Source organism: Topomyia yanbarensis, chromosome 3, assembly GCF_030247195.1.
Source record: "Topomyia yanbarensis strain Yona2022 chromosome 3, ASM3024719v1, whole genome shotgun sequence".
NCBI lineage: Eukaryota > Metazoa > Arthropoda > Insecta > Diptera > Culicidae > Topomyia > Topomyia yanbarensis.
Window position 1 is genome coordinate 57,120,711 of NC_080672.1, and position 19,099 is coordinate 57,139,809.

The window sequence follows — 19,099 nt, forward strand, 5'->3', positions numbered from 1 at the left end:
TCTTACGAGGACGATACTGACGCCAGCCAAGTTCCGGTACGATTAGAGCATCTTGTATCGCTCTGGTCAGACTTCAACAAGGTACAAACGGAGCTTGAATCACTCGATGAAGTCGGTATTGAACAGCAGTTCAAGTATCGCACCAGCTTTGAATTGCCAACAATTATGCGGTAGCCTGGAACATGCTAGTGGACCACTACCAGAACCCAGTGAGGCTGAAGCAGACCTATGTGGATGCCCTGTTTGACTTTGCCACCATCAAGCGAGAATCTGCTTCGGACCTACATTCGCTCGTGGAGAAGTTTGAAGCCAACGTCAAGGTGTTGCAGCAGTTGGGCGAGCAAACGCAATATTGGGACATCATTCTTATTCGCATGCTCAGTATACGACTGGACTCAACAACACGGAGAGACTGGGAAGAATACGCGTCAACTAAGGACACAATATCATTCAACGACCTCACAGCTTTCATTCAGCGTCGCGTGACTGTGCTGCAAAATATTCACCCCAAAGCCGTCGAAGCACCGGCAGTAACTAGTAATGTGAAAAGGCCAAACTTTCGTCCAGTTGCTAGTAACGGAGCTAGTCAGTTTAATCCCCGAAAGTGTGTCATGTGCAGTGAGCATCACCCGTTATACCAGTGTTCAACATTCTCAAAGATGCTCTTAGAAGACAAGGAGAGGGAAGTACGTCGTCATCAGCTGTGTCGTAATTGTTTGCGTAGGGGACACTTAGCCAAAGATTGTTCGTCATCCAGTACGTGTCGCAAATGTCAAGGTCACCATCATACTCCATTGTGTGCTAGTGGGGTTAATTATGGGAAGTCAATAGATTCGTCTGCCTCCAAACAATCATCTTCGCAATTGCCCGAACAGCAATCAGCACCGTCAATATCAGCCACTGTCGTCGAACGTGTCAACTACTCGACATCGAGCCACGGGCGGCAATGCGTTCTTTTAGCTACTGCCGTCGTTATCTTAGTAGACGACAACGGAAACCAGCACACTGCAAGGGCACTTTTAGACTCCGGTAGTGAGTGCTGCTTTATTAGTGAGGCTCTCGCCCAAACACTCAAAGTTCAGCGGAAAAAGATATCACTCCCGATCGCGGGAATCGGGCAATCATCCACTCAGGCCCGCCAGAAATTTGCAACAACAGTACGGTCACGCATCAGCAATTACACTGCTAATGTAGAGTTTCTAGTCCTCCCAAGGCTCACTGTAGACTTACCAACAGCTTCTGTTGACATCACATCTTGGCGAATCCCACCTGAAATTCAATTAGCAGATCCATCATTTTGTAAGGCCAATCCAGTCGACCTCATCCTAGGTGTCGAAGTCTTTTTTGATCTCTTCAAGGTGTCAGGCAGAATTCCATTAGGCGACTCGATGCCAGTGCTTGTAAACTCGGTACTTGGCTGGATAGTAGCGGGAAAGACCACGCACTGCAAGCCCATCGTTCCCGTCGTGGCGAACGTAGCTACAATTTCTGATATACATAAATTGATGGAAAAATTTTGGACATTAGAGGAAGGTCATTCGTCTCCCTGCTATTCGGTAGAAGAAGCGGAATGCGAGGAACATTTCCGTCAAACCGTCTCTCGTGCGCCAGAAGGACGGTACATCGTCAGACTCCCACTAAAACGGGACACACTAGCCAATTTAAGCGATAATCACGGCACTGCTATCAGACGGTTTCATTTGTTAGAACGTCGGTTAGCACGTAACGAAGAGTTAAGTCAAAGGTATAGCGAATTTATGGACGAATACTATACTCTCGGACACATGGAACGTGTCGACAACCCGCAAGCAATAACTAAACCGTGTTTTCACCTCCCCCATCATGCCGTGGTACGTGAGAGCAGCTCAACAACGAAAGTACGAGTCGTCTTCGATGCTTCGTGTAAGTCAACCAGTGGACCATCTTTAAATGACGCTCTGATGATAGGTCCAATCGTGCAAGATGAGTTAAGGTCCATCATCATGCGTTCTCGGAAGCATTCTGTAATGCTCATCGCAGACATAAAGCAAATGTATCGGCAAATTCTGCTGCACGAGCAGGACACTCCTCTGCAACGAATTGTTTGGCGAAATTCAACTGACGCACCCATCGACACATTTGAACTCAAAACCGTTACTTACGGAACGGCCAGCGCTCCTTTCCTAGCCACACGAGTGTTAAAACAACTAGCCGAAGACGAACGAACTAATTTCCCTGAAGCAACTGCTGTACTCGAAAAAGATTTTTACGTAGACGACTTGTTCACTGGCGCGCGAAACATTAATGAAGCTACAACACTACGGAAGCATCTAGAAATTCTCCTAGCGAAGGGCGGATTCGAGTTGCGTAAATGGGCATCGAACGAGGAAGCTGTTCTAGAAGGCATCCCGAATGAAAATCGCGCGCTCCAACCATCCGTCGATTTCCATCGTGATCAATGCATCAAAACACTTGGCTTGCATTGGGAACCGGCTTCAGATGTACTGCGATACAGAATCCAACTACCCAGTTCAGATACAACCACCTCACTCACCAAACGAATTGCACTCTCACAAATTGCTCAATTATTTGACCCACTTGGATTGGTAGGTCCGGTTGTTACAACGGCTAAACTTTACATGCAAGCACTATGGACGATGAAGAACGAAAATGGACACTCCTGGGGATGGGATCAGGTACTGCCGAAGGCGATGATAGAACGAGGGATCGCATACCAATCTCAACTTACCCGTTTGAACGAACTGAGCATCGAGCGCTGCGTGCTATGCCCAAATCCAACATCGATTCAACTGCATTTGTTTTCTGATGCTTCGGAACGTGCCTACGGGGCATGTGTGTATGTACGGTCAACAAATTCAGCAGGCACCGTCAAGGTCGCCCTGCTAACAACTAAATCAAAGGTTGCACCACTCAAGCAACAAACCATCCCACGATTGGAACTGTGTAGGGCCTTACTAGCAGCACAACTTTATGAAAGGGTCGTCGAATCTCTACAACTACCAGTCCAAACATTTTTCTGGGTGGACTCAACTACGGTACTTAGCTGGCTCAAATCACCACCCACAACTTGGACCACCTTCGTAGCAAACCGTGTTTCCAAAATTCAACAAGCAACGGTGAATTGTACCTGGCGACACGTAGCAGGCAAGGAAAATCCTGCCGACCATCTATCACGAGGAATGACAGCAGAGACACTCCTAGAATGTGTCAACTGGTGGCAGGGAACAACCTGGTTGCACCTTGATGACAACGAATGGCCCATACAATGTCCATTTGCAATCGAGGATCCTGAAGCATCCATTGAGGCGCGCAAAGTAAGTTGCACAGTAGCACCGGTGGAACCCGAACCATCCTTCATCGACCAGCTCGTCAGTAGATTCTCCCAATATCAACGAATGCTGCGGATCGTCGCATATTGTCTTAGATTTCCTAGAAACTGCCAACTCGCAAAGGAAAATCGACCAGAGAACACCTGCGTTACTGTAAACGAAACACAAGAAGCAGAAACAATTTTAATTAGACTCGTTCAGCAGCAATCATTTGTGGAAGAATGGCGGTTAATCGAAAAATCAATGCCAGTTTCCACGAAATCACGAATCAAATGGTTTCATCCCATGCTATCATCCCCTGAGCGCCTGATGCGCATTGGAGGAAGGATAAATCAATCCCAGCAACCCTACGACGCGAAACATCAAATCATCCTACCGTCATCTCATCATTTGTCAACTCTACTGGTAAGAAGTTATCATGAGCGACACCTTCATGCCGCTCCCCAGCTGCTAGTCAGCATTCTACGTCTCCGGTATTGGATTATAGGAGCCAGGAGCTTGGCACGCAAAATTGTCCACAAGTGTGTTGTTTGTGTCAGAGCTCGTCCAAAACTAATCGAACAGTTCATGGCTAAACTACCAGCGAAACGCATCATCGCCTCTCGACCGTTTTCAGCAACTGGTGTTGACTACTGGGGTCCGATACTGTTACAGCCACCTCACCGTCGAGCCGCTGCGCGGAAGGCCTACGTAGCCGTTTTTATATGTTTTTGCACAAAGGCTGTGCACCTGGAACTGGTGGCAGACCTCAGCACTCAAAAATTCATACAAGCACTTAGACGTTTCGTTGCTCGTCGTGGATTGTGTTCCAACCTATACAGCGACAATGGTAGAAATTTTGTTGGAGCTGCTAACGAACTAAAAACTCTCATTCGCAGCAAAGAACATCAGCAAGCAATTTTCCAGGAGTGCAACGAAACCGGAATCAAATGGCACTTTAACCCACCTAAAGCTTCACATTTTGGCGGCTTATGGGAGGCTGCCATTCAATCGGCACAGAAACATTTTGTTCGAGTTTTGGGAAACCGTTCACTAGCTCATGACGACATGGAAACACTATTAGCGCAAATTGAATCCTGCCTCAATTCGAGACCAATCGTGCCTCTCAGTGACGATCCTTCGGACTACAACCCACTAACACCAGGACACTTCTTGACGGGGTCAGCATTGAAGGCCGTTCCTGATGTCGATCTGTCCACTGTGCCTTTCAATCGCCTAAGACAGTGGCAGCAGACTCAAAAAATCCTGCAGGATGTATGGAGAAGATGGCACACCGAGTATCTTTCAACTCTTCAGGCGAGAACGAAGTGGTGCAGTCCACCGGTACAGCTCGCCAAAAACCAGCTTGTTATCATCAAGGAGGAAAACTTGGCTCCCATGCGATGGCCAACTGGTAGGATTCACGAACTGCATCCTGGTCCGGATGGCATCACCAGAGTAGTTACACTACAAACACCACAAGGGAAATTTACTCGTCCTGTTGCGAAGCTTTGTTTACTTCCCGTCGTGTCATCGGATGAATCAAATGCAGCAGAAGCAGATCACCTGAAATAAAATACATGGCCCTTTAAAAAAAAGGGACAAGGTAAGCACCTGTCCAATATTCCCTAAATCCTTTGAACCCGCTACCGGGTCTGTTTTATTCGCCAGAAATAATTGTCAGCAGCAACCGTCGAACTCGTGGCAGCCAATGAAATAAAATGCAGAAACGTCTTGTTAGATGATCATCGATTTTGGCGCGAGGGACAAACCGTTCGTTTCATCGATTAGCAGATAGCGGATAGTTGGGATGTTCAAAAATATGTTTTCTGAAGGGGTCAGGATGTTCGCATACGAAGAAGAATCCAGCGCCTTCTAGTTGTCATCGTCACCAAAATTCGCCAATCATCGACATTTCATCGACATCTTTACCAATGCCCAAAATTAGACCAGAGAGAAGGGTTTCCGGGACAACATGTTTCCGACTGAGCCACTATAAAAGGAGCAATGACAGCATTGGGCAACCTTCTTGCCCGACTGTTGAGTGAAACGTCAGTGTCATCCGATGTCATAGAGAGTATTTTTCACAAAGTTTATATTAGAAGTTATAAGATATTTTATTCTGAAGTTACATGAAGAATATGTAGTTAAGTGAAGAAAAGCTGAAATAAGAAAATTTAGTTTAACTTATCTGCTGTTTGAGCCGCCGTTCCTGCCGAAAGTCTATCATACCTGCACCGTCGTCACTTACCTGCATCCACCGTACCTGAAAAGGAAAAAAGGATTAACTTACCTGTAAGTCCAACTCCGCTGCTTTCGCTGATCGCCGTCAGCGATCATCGAAGCACACTGACACCCGCGATCGTGTTACCTTGATAACACTTCGGTCATAAGGTCAACGTTTAAGTTTAGGGCCAAGGATACGAAGCAGTTGACCACCAGGATCCGGATTTGTATCCGAACGTTCATGACGTCCAACGCTCTTGTGAGAGCATCGCGACTAAGTTGCGTCGTACGGCTGACCAGGACCCCTTCTCCAATAGTCATTGATGTTTTTTTTTTGAAGAATAAACATTATGTTTTTAATAAAAAATACTGAATCCCTTGTTTTTAACTACTTTATTTATAGCGAAAAAATAGAAAGGATCACTTCATTAATTCGAAATTGAAGAATCTTTGAACTAGAGTTTAACAAATGTAGCTTTCATTGTTACTTCGTTTGTTTGTTTTTCAAAAAAAAATCAGAATCTGAAAAATGGGTTTTATTTTTTACTCTACTACTATACCTTCAAAATGTAGCATTTTTTAATTTATTGTTTCTTTTTAATAATCCTTAAATATTTTCATCTATTTAATTTGTTTTTTATGTTCTTACTAGTTCATCTAATCTTTTATTTTTTCCATTCAGCCATTCCATTTTGTTATATTTTTTATATATTTTATTTAACACTTTTTTCATTTTTTAATTTAAATATTTTTATTTTTTTGGTTTTTTATGCTCTTAATTTTTAAAATTTTTAAGTTTTTTTTCTTAATACAGGTCTTTATCAGGCCTCCATTTCGACCCCCTTTCCCTTTTTATCAGCTTTTTGATCCGATATTGTAAGCCTCATATGAAAAAATAGGTTATGAGCAAAATACGCAAAAATTTTTTTTTTTAAATTTCGCGCTGGAATACTTCCTTAAGGGAAATTTTCGCCAAATATTCAGAAAGGTTTATGAGGCTTCACTTAGGGAATACAGAAAAATATTTTAACAGCTTCGAATAATTAAAAAGTAAGAAAAAAATGAGCCTCGATTTTATGAATATTCCCATTTTGTCAGCTGGAAATAAATGTCGTTACAAAGCTGGAAATAAATAATGCGCTGCTAAAAACGACTCTTTGCCGTCTTTTACCTTTTTGCTTAATATGTATTTTGGTATATTATTGTTTCTATTTCTTACTCTTTGTTATGTTTCTTTGTTTTTAATTTTGCGCAAGACCAAAATTTACCTCTAAAATTTAAATTTAATTTAATTTTTTAATTGTTTTTTTTATTTGTCTCAAGATGATTTTCTATTGTTTTAATTTTTTTACATAAAATTTAAAAAAATAACTTGTTTATTCTGTTTCAATCATTAATTAATTTTTGTTTTGAATATTGTTTATTTCAATCTTTTCTGTTTGCGATTTTTTAATCTTTTTTATCCTCTTTCGTTTCATTTTTTAATTTATTATTTTCTTTAATTATCTTTCATTCATTTTTTTTTTTTCAATGACGGTTTTTTTAGTTTTTTATGTTCATTTATTCCTTTATGTTTTTGTTAATAAAATTATTTTAGTTTTTCCCTCTTTTACGTTATTTATTTTAAATTTTTCCGTTTTTATCGTTTTTGCCCTGTTTTTTTGTTTTCTCGCTATTTCTTCTTTTGCTTTTTTTTCAATTTTTTATATTTTTCTATTTTTAATTTCGTTTTTTTTTAATTTACGTAGGTATAGGCATTTTTCTTTTTAAAGTTCTTTATATTGGTATTTTTTTATATTTTTGTTAATTAATTCTTTTTTGAATTTGTTTTAATTCTTCTATTTTCAAGTTCTCAAATTTTTAAATTTTTGGTTTATTTTCGTAGTACTTTTTGTTATTTATTTTTTCACCAAGTTAGTTTTATTTTTTTGATTCAGAGTTTTACAAAAAGATTTTATTGTTACTTACACTGGAGACGCCACTTTGAAAACAGTACAATTTCTTCACACGCTCTCTGTTAATGCATATGTGTCACACGCTCTCCGTTAATGCATATGTGTTACAATTTAGTTGAATTTTGAAGCGGTTTTATAATTTACAGTTGTGGTATTTTTCTATTTTTCGTCCTTTTTATTATTCTTGTTCACAATTTTGTTTTATTTTTCTTTTTTTGCATACTCTTACTTCTTAATTTGTCGGTTTTTTATATTTTGTACCTTAATTTCTGCTTTTGTTATTTTATTATTTCTATTTTGTTTTAATGATATCTTTCTTTTTAATATGGTTTTTATTTTTGAATTTTTTATTTTATAATTTCCCATTTGTTGATTTTCTTACCCTTGTATTTTTTTAGTTAATAACGCATTATTTGTTAAATTTAAATTTTGTTTCCTTTCAATTTTTCTCAATTCATTTTTTTAATTCGTCTCAAGATTATTTTCTACAGTTTCAATTTTTTATTTAATTGAAATTTAAAAAAGCTGTTTTCCTGTTTTTGTTTTTCTAATTTTCTACTACTTTTTTGTTCAATTAATTTTTTACTTCAAACTTTTAACTTTTTTTCTAAGTTTTTTGCTTAATTTTTGGATTTTCTTAAATTTTGTTTTAAATTTTTATTTGTTTTTTTTTGTTTTTCGTCTTTTTTGTTATTTTTACGCCTTTAGGGGAAATTTATGCCAAATAATCAGAAGGGGTTGTAAGGCTACATCTGGGGACTATTAGGGAAAGTTTTCGGTTAATTAAAAAAAAGCAAAACAATAAGTCTCCATTTTGTCAATACAGTGCAGATTCGATTTTATCAGCCCCCGTTTTTGTCTACCCCCGATTTTATCAGCTGTTTGACCCGATTTTGTCAGCATCACATGAAAATTGATAGTTTGTAGTTTGATAGGTTCTAACAGTTGATTTCGAGTAAATCCATATTTTTTTTATCGCGGAGATCCGAAATATACAAAAATCAAAATTTCGATTTTTTTTTAATTTTTGCACTGTCAGACCCGCTTAAGGCAAATTTAAACTAAATAAACAAAAACGGTTATGAGGCTGCATCTAGGGACTAAAGAAGAATATTTTAAGAGTTTCGGTTTATTAAAAAGAAATCAAAATATATTTCCCGATTTTGTCAATGTCCCCGTTTTATCAGCTTAAAATTCACCAAGGAGCTGATAAAAACGTGTCTTTACTGAATCCCCATTTTGTTAACCAATCAGCTTATAAAAACGCGTTTTCGCTGTATTTCAGTTTTTCATTCTTTTATGTTTTGAGTATCAAAATTGATTTAATGTTTCTTTTACTGTACTGTTTTATTTCCTATTTTTTTCTTTTTTTGAATTTTGTTCCAGTTTTGCTTAATTTTGGATATTGTTATTTTATAGCTTCAATTTTTCAATTTTTATTGCATTTTATTTTTCTATCTTTAATATTGTTTTTATTTTTGTAACTTTCATTTTCCCTTTGGTAAATTTTTCTACTTCACTTTTTGGTTATGGTTATGCAATCACTCTAAAAATCGTTAACCTTATCCTGGCCCAGAGGGCCGAATGTCATATGCCATTCGACTCAATTCGTCGAGATCGGAAAATGTCTGTGTGTGTATGTATGTGTGTATGTGTGTATGTGGAAAAAAATGTCACCTCTGTTTCTCAGAGATGGCTGGACCGATTTGCACTAACTTAGTCTTAAATGAAAGGTACAACCTTCCAATCGGCTGCTATTGATTTTTTTTATTGATTGGACTTCCGGTTCCAGAGTTACGGGTTGAAGAGTGCGCCCACACAACAAATTCCCATATAAATTGAAATGAAAAATTCTTAAAGGGAGTAAGGGAATATTTCAAAATCGAATTTGCATTTTTGATGCCAAATGACTTTAAAATGCATAAAACGTTGAGATTTGATGAAATCTCGAAAAAAAAAATTCTGACGAAAGTTGACTTTTTTGGACTTTGGCATATTTTTTTTGACACATAGTATCTCAAGATTTTGCCTGTCGATCCATTGTATGTATGTGCAAATCGTACTGGATATGTAATATACATTTCCATCATTGCATTAAACATAACCAGCCATGGAATCGTAGTTTGGACAAATGAGACATGCACAATTGCACCACTAGGTGGATTAAAACAGGTTTTTTAGTTAACAAGGTATAATTTTTTGAATTTCTGGGCTTTCAGTTCTGATGGCTTTATCTTCTTTCAATTGTTATTCCTCAATTCACAAACGGGATTATTTTTTGCGTGAGACCAAAATTTATTTTTAAATTTATATTGAATTTGTTTTATTGTTTGTTTATAAATTTTCTATCGATTATTTTCTAAATGTTTAATTTTTCCTTTAAATGAAGTTCTGAGAAAAAACATGTTAATTTTGCTTTTTTGGTTCATTTATTTTTTATTTCAAGCTTTTTATTTTTCTATTTTTAAGTTTTTAAATTATCTTTTGGATTTTTTAATTTTTTCATAAATTATTGCTTGTTAATTTTTTTTAAATTTGTGATGTACGTTTTCCAATTTTTAATATATTCCTGTTTCTTTTTTTGTTCTTTTTCCAGTTTTTCATCTTTTTTGCCTTTTTCCTTATTTTTTTATTTTTGTATCTTTTTTTTAATTTTTTTAAATATAATTTGTATTCTCTTTTTAAATTTTGTCTCCCTGTTTATATTTTTGCATTCTTTTATTCTTTATTATATTTGTATTTTTTTATTAGTTTGTTTATTTTTACTTTCAAAATCATAATTTTGAAGGTGATTTCCGTGTTTTAATTTATTTTTTTATGAAGCAATTTTTTTACCCATTTATTTACTTTTTAATTAGAGTGTTACAAACGAGCTTTTATTGTTACTATACCGAGGACACCACCTTGAAAACAGTGAAACTTATTCTTGCTCTCTACAATATGCATCAAATGCAATTTTGCAATATGCATCAAATGCAATGTTGTGGTTTTCTAGTTTTTTAAACGGTTGCGGTATTTTTCTTTTCTTCGTTCTTTTTTATTTTTTTATTTACAGAATTGTTTAAATTTTTCATTTTGTTTTTCGTTATTTCTTATTCTCCCCTTTTATCCATATTTTGTACCTTTATCGCCCAATTTCTTCTTATGCTTTTGTTTCTCAACTTTTATTAAAATTATCTTTAGTTTGTTTTAAGATTACTCTATTTTTTTCAAATGATACTAAAAAAGAATACCCTTGCTCATTTTATGGTTTTTTTATTTTCTACGGACACTTTTATTTGTTGTTACCAAAAAACTTATAAAATGGAAAAATAAAGCGTTTGAAGTACGCTTTATTTTTCCATTTTGTAAGTTTTTCGGTCACTTTTTGATTTTTTGTATTCTTTTTATTTGTTTTCTTAAATTATTTGTTTAAACATAGATTTTTTATTTAATGTTCGTTTCTTATTTTTTGTTTTTTTTGTTCCTTTAAGTTTGCGCTTTAAAAAATTTATTTCGATTTTTCCTTGATTAACCCATTCATGCCCATGTTGCTTGTGGACAACAACGTTTTTAAACAGCTATAACTTTTGATTGAGGCAAGATTTGCTCACAAAACAAGTAAGGCTAATAAATGTGACTATTGGTTTTCATTTGAGTATTAACAGTTACAAGGATCAGCTTTAGAACTGAAGTTATTGCAATTAGTCTGATTGAACTCCGATGGAGCAGTGCTGCCAGGGACCGTTTACATTAACGACGGAAAATTAATTTTTCATATAACTTCGTTATATTGCAATATTAGTAAAAACTGATAAAACTTATCAATTTAGACTATTTGTGGCTACGTTTTCCACGCAGTTGGACTATTGTAAACATTCTAGGAAAGTTGTAGTGAGCATTGAAAGGTAAAAATTGAGCTGCTTTCTAGCACTGCAAGAAAAGCACCTACCTTTATGAAAAAGGTTTTTCGAGTTTCTTGACCCCACCGTTTTAAAGGAAAAACAGTTTTGAAACCCTACATGCACTAGAAAAGAAGTTGGGCATGAAAGGTTTAATATTTTTTGTTTTTTTTCCTGGATTTTTTTCGTATCTTTTCTCTTGATTTTTTTAAAAAAATTTGTTTCTTATTTTTATTAATTCAAATTTAATGTTTTTCTCAATTTTTAATTTTGTTTTTATGTATGTTTTTCTGCTATTTTCAAAATTTTAATACTTTGTACTTATTCCGTGTTTTTATTATTTTATTATCAAGTAATTTATTATTTTTAAAATAGTTTTATCCATTTAGAAATAGGGGTTTTCAAAAAAAAATTATTGTTTCTAAACCGGGGATTCCACGATGAAAACAGTAAAAGTTCTTGTCACACTATTTGCTCATAACTATGCGACTGATTGCAATTTATTTAAACTAAGCGTTATTACTTTCTAAAAGATTATATTAATTTGAAGCGGCCAAATTTCATACTAGTTCTCCAGTTTTCTTCATATATTCTGAGTCTTTCGCCCTCCACCGAAACAAAACGCGCGACGCTAGAAAACATTTTCCTACCGCATCCGTCCCACTTTTCTAGCAACGACATTATCAAGCCGTAGTTAAAAGCAAATATTAACCAACATTATTGTGAGAAAAAGGGTCGCCGCCATGTCATTACGGAAGGGTAGGTTGAATGTGTCTTCCATTCTTCCGGTGAACCTAGTAAGAAATGCTTCGTTAACAAAACAGGGTATCCCACACCAGTTGGTCCAGCCAGTCAGCCAACCGGCCCGCATTTTTTTTCCTCCAAAATGTATACTCAGCAGAAGTTTTACACACACATAGTAGCCCGCTTCATAATGATAATGCCTTTTCTCATCACCAGGAACCCATTCCAGAGAATGGCACGTACGGTATTAACGAAAACGTGTCGACCGGTTTCCCGGTCCTTGCCCAGTGTTGCAAATGATTTCGGCATTCCACCGAAGGTCGGAGCAGGCCGAACTGGCATAGGTTGAATTGCTTCGGCTGGGATGGTATCTAGTTGGAAACTCTTTATGATTATTTCTTCTTACATATATGTCAACACTGATCAGAAGTAAAGAAGAATAAGTTTTTTTTATTGGTGATTTTGCTATTTTTTCAGATGTAAAACTCTGGACTAATCAACCGAACAAACTCTCGTAAAAGTCCTGAAAGTCTCTCTGAATGTATTAACTATTTATTTATGAAGTTATTATTAGCGTTTCGGATTCTCCTCATCAGTACCTAGCGCCTTCTTGGTGTCATTTAGATGCTAAATCCAAACTGGCACCAGTTGGACTAGATTAGTTATTGAATTTTCGTTTCAACTTCGTCTCATCAGAATCAGACGCTAACTTAGTGACAGGATGAAGCTTGCACCGGATTGAAGCTATCTCCAAAAAAATCGAAAACGCAATTTCTATTTCAAAGCAAACTCCCAGTCCTGCGTGATGTCCCGCAAGAAAAGGAGCTCATTTCAATCTGATGAGGTGTAGTTAAATCGAAACATTTGGTTTGACTTAGCAAGCCAATGCAAGATGCACTATGTCACATTTATCCTAATTTAATGGCGAAAATTTAAATTATTTTTTCTCCACTAAGGAGAAAATTGTTTAAAACAAGAACATTTGCGCGTTAAGGGCACAAATCTTATAACTAAATTGATTACAGAGTTGTGTTTCGACTTAATCTCATCGGAGCACTCCACTAAGGAGAAAAATAACATTGTTACATTGGCTTGCTAAATCAAACCAAAAGCTTTGATTTCACCAGTTCTCATCGGCTTAAAATGAACTCCTTTTCCTGCGGGACATCACGCAGAGCTAACGGTTCTCTCAGAAACAGAAATTCTGATGAGTTGAACCGCAAACTCCATAACTAATTCAGTTATAAGTTTTGTCGCGCAAACGATTTTTTTAGTGGAGAGAAACCAGTTTTTACTAAAATATTCTTCACTAAGGAGAAAAATAGCTTAGTGGACCAAATAGACGCTTAATCCAAAGAGTCATACGTCTTGCATGGGACATAAACGACCGACTTGTTCTGATTGATGTCTCTGAAAGCAAACACAAAAGTTCTGTTTCGCATTACGTCTTTCCCATCAGCAAACCCGAACTTCTGTGCTTGCCTTTCGAGACATCACCCGGAATCTTGCCTTCCGGGACATCACTGGGAAGCTTTCCGAGACATCACTGGGAGTGTATGACTTTTTGAATTTAGTGTTTAACTAGTGCCAAGTTTTGGCACCAAAATATTGCCAGTTACTGATGAGGAGAATCCCAAACGCTAAATATTAACTTTAAGTCCCCTCGAACAAAAAAACTGGGTCATTATTTTTTTTAACCTTTATTTATTCCAAAATCAGCCTAATCACTTTCTTATAAACAATCTCAAATGCCGAATCCCCATAGATGAAGTCCGAATGCTCCAACCGATCGTACGGCTGTAACCTCAACCGGGCACTGTTGATCAGCTTCGAAGCCAACCGTTCGACACCCGAGGGATCCACAATTTTATCACTCAAACCGTAGTGAATGTTGATCGGCACCGTTACCCGATCCAGCCGGTAATCCGGGGGAGTCCGAGTGCCGTACAACCGAAGGTTCTTATCCGCACCGTAATCGTACGGCGCGAATCGCTGGCTCCAGATAAGCTGAACGTAGTGTAGGACCTCCTTCATTGAACCTCCGGCCGGCAGGGTCGGGTAGATCCGATCGATCCAGGTCCGGTTCATTCCGACACTTTCGCCGGCTATTATTTGGTAGTACAGTTCCAGGCAGGCTTCCTTCTGCTTTTCGCAGGCTTTCACCGTGACCTGATTGGTAGAGTACAGGGCGTAGACGGACTGCAGTAGATGGGTTGGAGCGTTAGAAACATTTAGTCGATCTTAAGGTCGAATACAGGATACTCACCCGAAAAACTTTAGCAAGTTTTTTAACGGTAAGGGTCGTGAAACGATACCAGGTGTTGGACACGAATGCCCCCGGACACATTGCATCCAAGTAGCTCAGTTTTTCGTTGTACTCCGGACGGGATGAAAGTAGGACCATAGCGAGGGCACCACCTTCCGAGTAAACAACCAGTCGAAGTTTCGGTTGCTTGGTTTCCTGCAGGACTTTGTCGATGGTCGCAGCAAGATCGTAGTAGCCCATTTCGTGCCAACTGTAGTCCCAAAACTCTTGCGAGCAGGTGCAGTAGTGTTCGTGTTGATGGGAATTTAGCGAGGATCGAGTGTTCGCAAGCCAGACATCGAAGCCCAGATCCACCAGCTGATAAGCCAGTGATCGCTGCGGTCCAAGAACCAACCAATCCGCGGAGGAGTGCAGAATACCATGCTGCAACAGAATCACTTCCCGACTGACGTTCCCAGCCGGACGCTGATCGCGCCAAATCCGATATAGTTTCAGCACGTACCCATCTTCCGTAACGACACGGTGTGGTTCACCTTGATAGCCGTCAACTGCCAGCAGTTGGTCCTGAGAAAAATCAAACACACACAACATGCTAATTAAAGTGTCAATGAAAACTCGACCATCTCGTTTCTTACCGTACGTTCGCGGTTAAGCGGAAGCGAATCGAGAAATGCATTAACCGGATCACACACGCAATCATTTCGAAGAAGCAGCGGAAGAACTAGTCGTACGCCGAACGTCAACAGCAGACCACAACCCGCGACGATCACCCGCGAAAGCATTCTCTGATTCCTTCAACTGAACTGTTCACGGATGGTTCTAAACGCGTACAGAACTACAGGTCGGTCGCCAAAGAACTGCCAGTGCCACATGCACTTGTTTACCCGTTGACGAAGATGATGATGATCGTACTCGCTGAAGCGTCAAGATCAAACCACGAGTACCATATCAACTCCAATAACCGAAACCGGCCATCCATCCAACGCTGCTGCTGTTGTTCGGAGCCCAAAACATGTGCCCGGCATAAAAGTCTAATCGATTAAATCTGCGATCACCGCACCGCGGTGTGTTTCTTCGCGGCACCTCTGCCTACCTACCCACCTGCCGCGGAGAGATTAATCAAAGTACCAAATTTTTGTGCCTCACGGCTGCCGGCAAATGAATGTGTAATTGCGCGCAGATCTTCCGAAACATGCTCGTTTGCAATTGAAGCAGCCGCTAAATGGTTTGCACTTGACCTTGACGATCGCGCGAGAACCGGTGTCGTCCGCCGGTGCGCTGTTAGAAGAGCTATAGAGAGAAGTTGTTGTTATTTTGTTCGTCGGCGATATTTCACACCTTGCTGCCGGTGAGCGGCTTGTGCCATAAACCCATCACTGACTTTTCTCGTTCAAAATCTTTCTCGTATGTATAGTTTTTTTTTTGTATTCGACCAATAGGTACTTGATTCAGGCACGATTCGACATACTGGTTGTCCTCATTTTTTGTGTTTATTGATGGCACGGTAGGTGTTTACCGAATTGTCTAAATGTGCACTTTGAAACCATAGGGTAAGGTGAACAGGTAAAACATAGTCCCTCCAATGGTACCTTCTTCTTACATAGCACCAAACTGACACACGTTCGTATTGTCCTCACCGAGTATAGCGAAATAGAAAACCCCGTAACGGGTTGCGTATCGGATCACGGACAACTATTCAATTGGCCCATACCGTGCGTGCGTATCTTCAAGCTTAACTAGCTTCAAATATTCAATTCGATCAGGTGGTATTAATAGCATCCCGCGATTTACTACTGTGTGGTGGGTATGGCCACGAAGTTTGAAACGATTGATAACTATGCAAATTAATTCGTTATAAAGCATTTTGGGTATTTGTTTAATTCGATCGTTGTGGTTTATGATTAGTATTTTCGGTGTCATTTCAATATGTCTCATTGGAACGAAAGTATGGCAGTAGGCGAAGCAACACGATCTTTGGGTTGTTGAGTTTGAAAATAGTGTATATTTAAATCGATGACAGTGGAAACGATGCTAGTCTTACTGGATTCATCAGGTCCGTCGAAATTGATTGCTACAGGCTGGCGTAGTTATCTAGGAAAAGACAATAATCAATAGGAAAGGAAAAACGACGTTAAAAATAAAATATCGTCCCTATATTGAACCTTTCCGAAAATGAGTCACATATAGAAATAATTTCACTGAATGGAAAAAATAACGTTGAAAAATAAATTAGTTGTGAAATTTGCGTTTCGACTTCGTCTCATCAGATTCCAACACTAACTTAGTGACAGAACTAAGCTAGTGCTGAATTGACGCTAGCTCTAAAGAAACGAAGTCACAATTTATGTTCCTGAGCAAACCCCTAGTCAATTGTGATGTTCTGCAAGAAAATAAGCTCATTGCAAGCAGATGAGAACTACTGAAATCGAGTTTTGGTTTGGCTTAGCAAGCCAATGCAAGATGCAATATGACTAATTTCGCGCCAAGTCGTATTCAGAGTTGGCAGCACCCTCTCAGATTTCGATGAAACTTTCTGCACATCAAGACTTTGTCACACAAAGTCACTTTGCATACTTTGTTTTTCCAAAACTAATCTAGACTGTCTTTTCAAAAGGGTCAAACTTTTTTTTTATCAATTTTTTTCAAGCGGCTATAGTCTAAAAATGACAAATCCTACAAAAAATGTTGATTTTCACAGAATTAGTCAAATTTTTGAATAAAACCGATTTAATCCACCTAGCAGTGAGATGAGACATTTCTTACACATATCACTGTTGGATCATTCATTAGTTTGCAGAACTCATCCGAAGTAGTAAATCAAAATTATAAAATACACGAATTAAATTATATTAGCTTAATTAATGAAAGATCAGGCTATATTTAGAAACAAGTATAAGATTAATAGAATAAATTGACTCAAACTAACAAATTGAATGAAATAAATAAATGGAATGACTGAACCTGAAATGAATAAAATTAAAGATATGAACAAAATGAATCAAATGAATCAAATGAATCAAATGAATCAAATGAATCAAATGAATCAAATGAATCAAATGAATCAAATGAATCAAATGAATCAAATGAATCAAATGAATCAAATGAATCAAATGAATCAAATGAATCAAATAAATCAAATGAATCAAATGAATCAAATGAATCAAATGAATCAAATGAATCAAATGAATCAAATGAATCAAATGAATCAAATGAATCAAATGAATCAAATGAATCAAATGAATCAAATGAATCAAATAAATCAAATGGATCAAATTAATCAAATGAATCAAGTGAAGCAAATGAATCAATTTAATTTAAGGGTTCAAATGAATAAAATGAATGGAATGAACAAAAAAAATAAAATAAATGGAATGAACAAAGAAAATAAAATGAATAAAAAATAAATTAAAGGAATAAATGAACCAAATAAACAAAATGAAGCGAATTGACAAAATGAATAAATAGAAAATGCATTGATTGAAATGATAAATTAATCGATGTTGTAAGGTTATAAATTAATAGAAAAAATAAATTGTGTCAAAAGAATTATTTGGATGAAATGAATAAAACTGAAAAAAATAGTCAGGTTAACAAAATGTTCTTCATTTCTTCATGTTGTGAAATGAATGATATGACTAAAATGCACGAAATGAATGAACTGATCAGAGTGAATCCAAATGATGAAACCAATAAAGTAGATTAAATGAACGCAGATGAACAAAATGAATAAAAAGATGCTGAATGAAACAGTTGAAATGCAATGATCATTTAAAGTTAAAGTTAAAAAACATTTTTGACTAAAATAATCCAGATTGTACGAATTTGAGAACCATTGCATCAGAAAGTTATGAAATGATTTTGAAAATTTTATCTTCCGAGAAAAGGCTAATTAATATACAATGGAATTTCTAGGTCTGCTATCCTTTTTTTGCTTTAGTCTTTTCGTTTTCACGCTTCTTTACTTGACAGTGTCGTTTTAAGATAATTTAGTGTTTCAACATTATTGATGGACCTTAATTAGTTATCAGGAACCTGGAACGTTCAATTTACTTTGGAATTCAAAGTTTTTGGTCACATATTCCCGAAAAAAATGTGCAGAATAGAATTTGCTGGTCCAGTAATTTAACGCGCCATTGATTATAGTAAAGTGAGACAAGGTCACATGACACATTCTTTCGTGACGTTTACAACGATTTGACGAATCTTCATTCGCCAAATATGTCATAACTTTATCAAATGAACGCCTACATCAAAACTTATTACAGATTCGGAAAGTAGCCAAAATCTCACGAAAGCCCTTTGAACAGAGAGCAAAAGATGGAGAATGCGATTCGTAAAAGAGACAAGTAGATATTTCAAAGTTTTCATTTGAATTAAATAAAATATTCATTTGATAGCATATTCATTTGATAGCATAAAAGGCGTGCATTCAGTTGATTATAATGCAGTCTCTTTCCAGTCATCCTTATAGCTTGCATATGGTTTCCTTCGGAATTCTCGTTCAGGAAATATGGATAAATAAGCCCTATACAATCCAATACTGTGAAAAAATGGTTCAAACTGTCAGGATGGCAAAAATGTAGTCAGATCAACTATCTGTCCAATGCATAAACTCTGATTGTAATCCTCGCTAATTTACATGTACAATATGGAAAACTCGAACGAAACGTGTGCTGAATTATCCAATGCCTCACTACTAATTGTGACTTCCATTGAAAC

The 19,099-nt window shown here is 37.3% G+C and overlaps 2 protein-coding genes across 5 annotated transcripts in view; one reads left to right on the forward strand and one right to left on the reverse strand.

Annotated features, from left to right (window-relative positions):
- Nucleotides 1–19,099, forward strand: part of LOC131689676 (atypical protein kinase C) — a 481,953-nt gene that overhangs the window by 336,769 nt on the left and 126,085 nt on the right. The gene's annotated exons all lie outside the window — the stretch shown is intronic.
- On the reverse strand, nucleotides 13,819–15,186 carry LOC131689677 (lipase 1-like). The gene is made up of 3 exons (XM_058974928.1): nucleotides 15,016–15,186; nucleotides 14,381–14,944; nucleotides 13,819–14,313 (listed from the first exon to the last, which is right to left on the reverse strand). The coding sequence occupies exons 1-3, from the start codon at nucleotides 15,160–15,162 to the stop codon at nucleotides 13,819–13,821; spliced, it is 1,206 nt and encodes a 401-aa protein (XP_058830911.1). The 5' UTR covers nucleotides 15,163–15,186.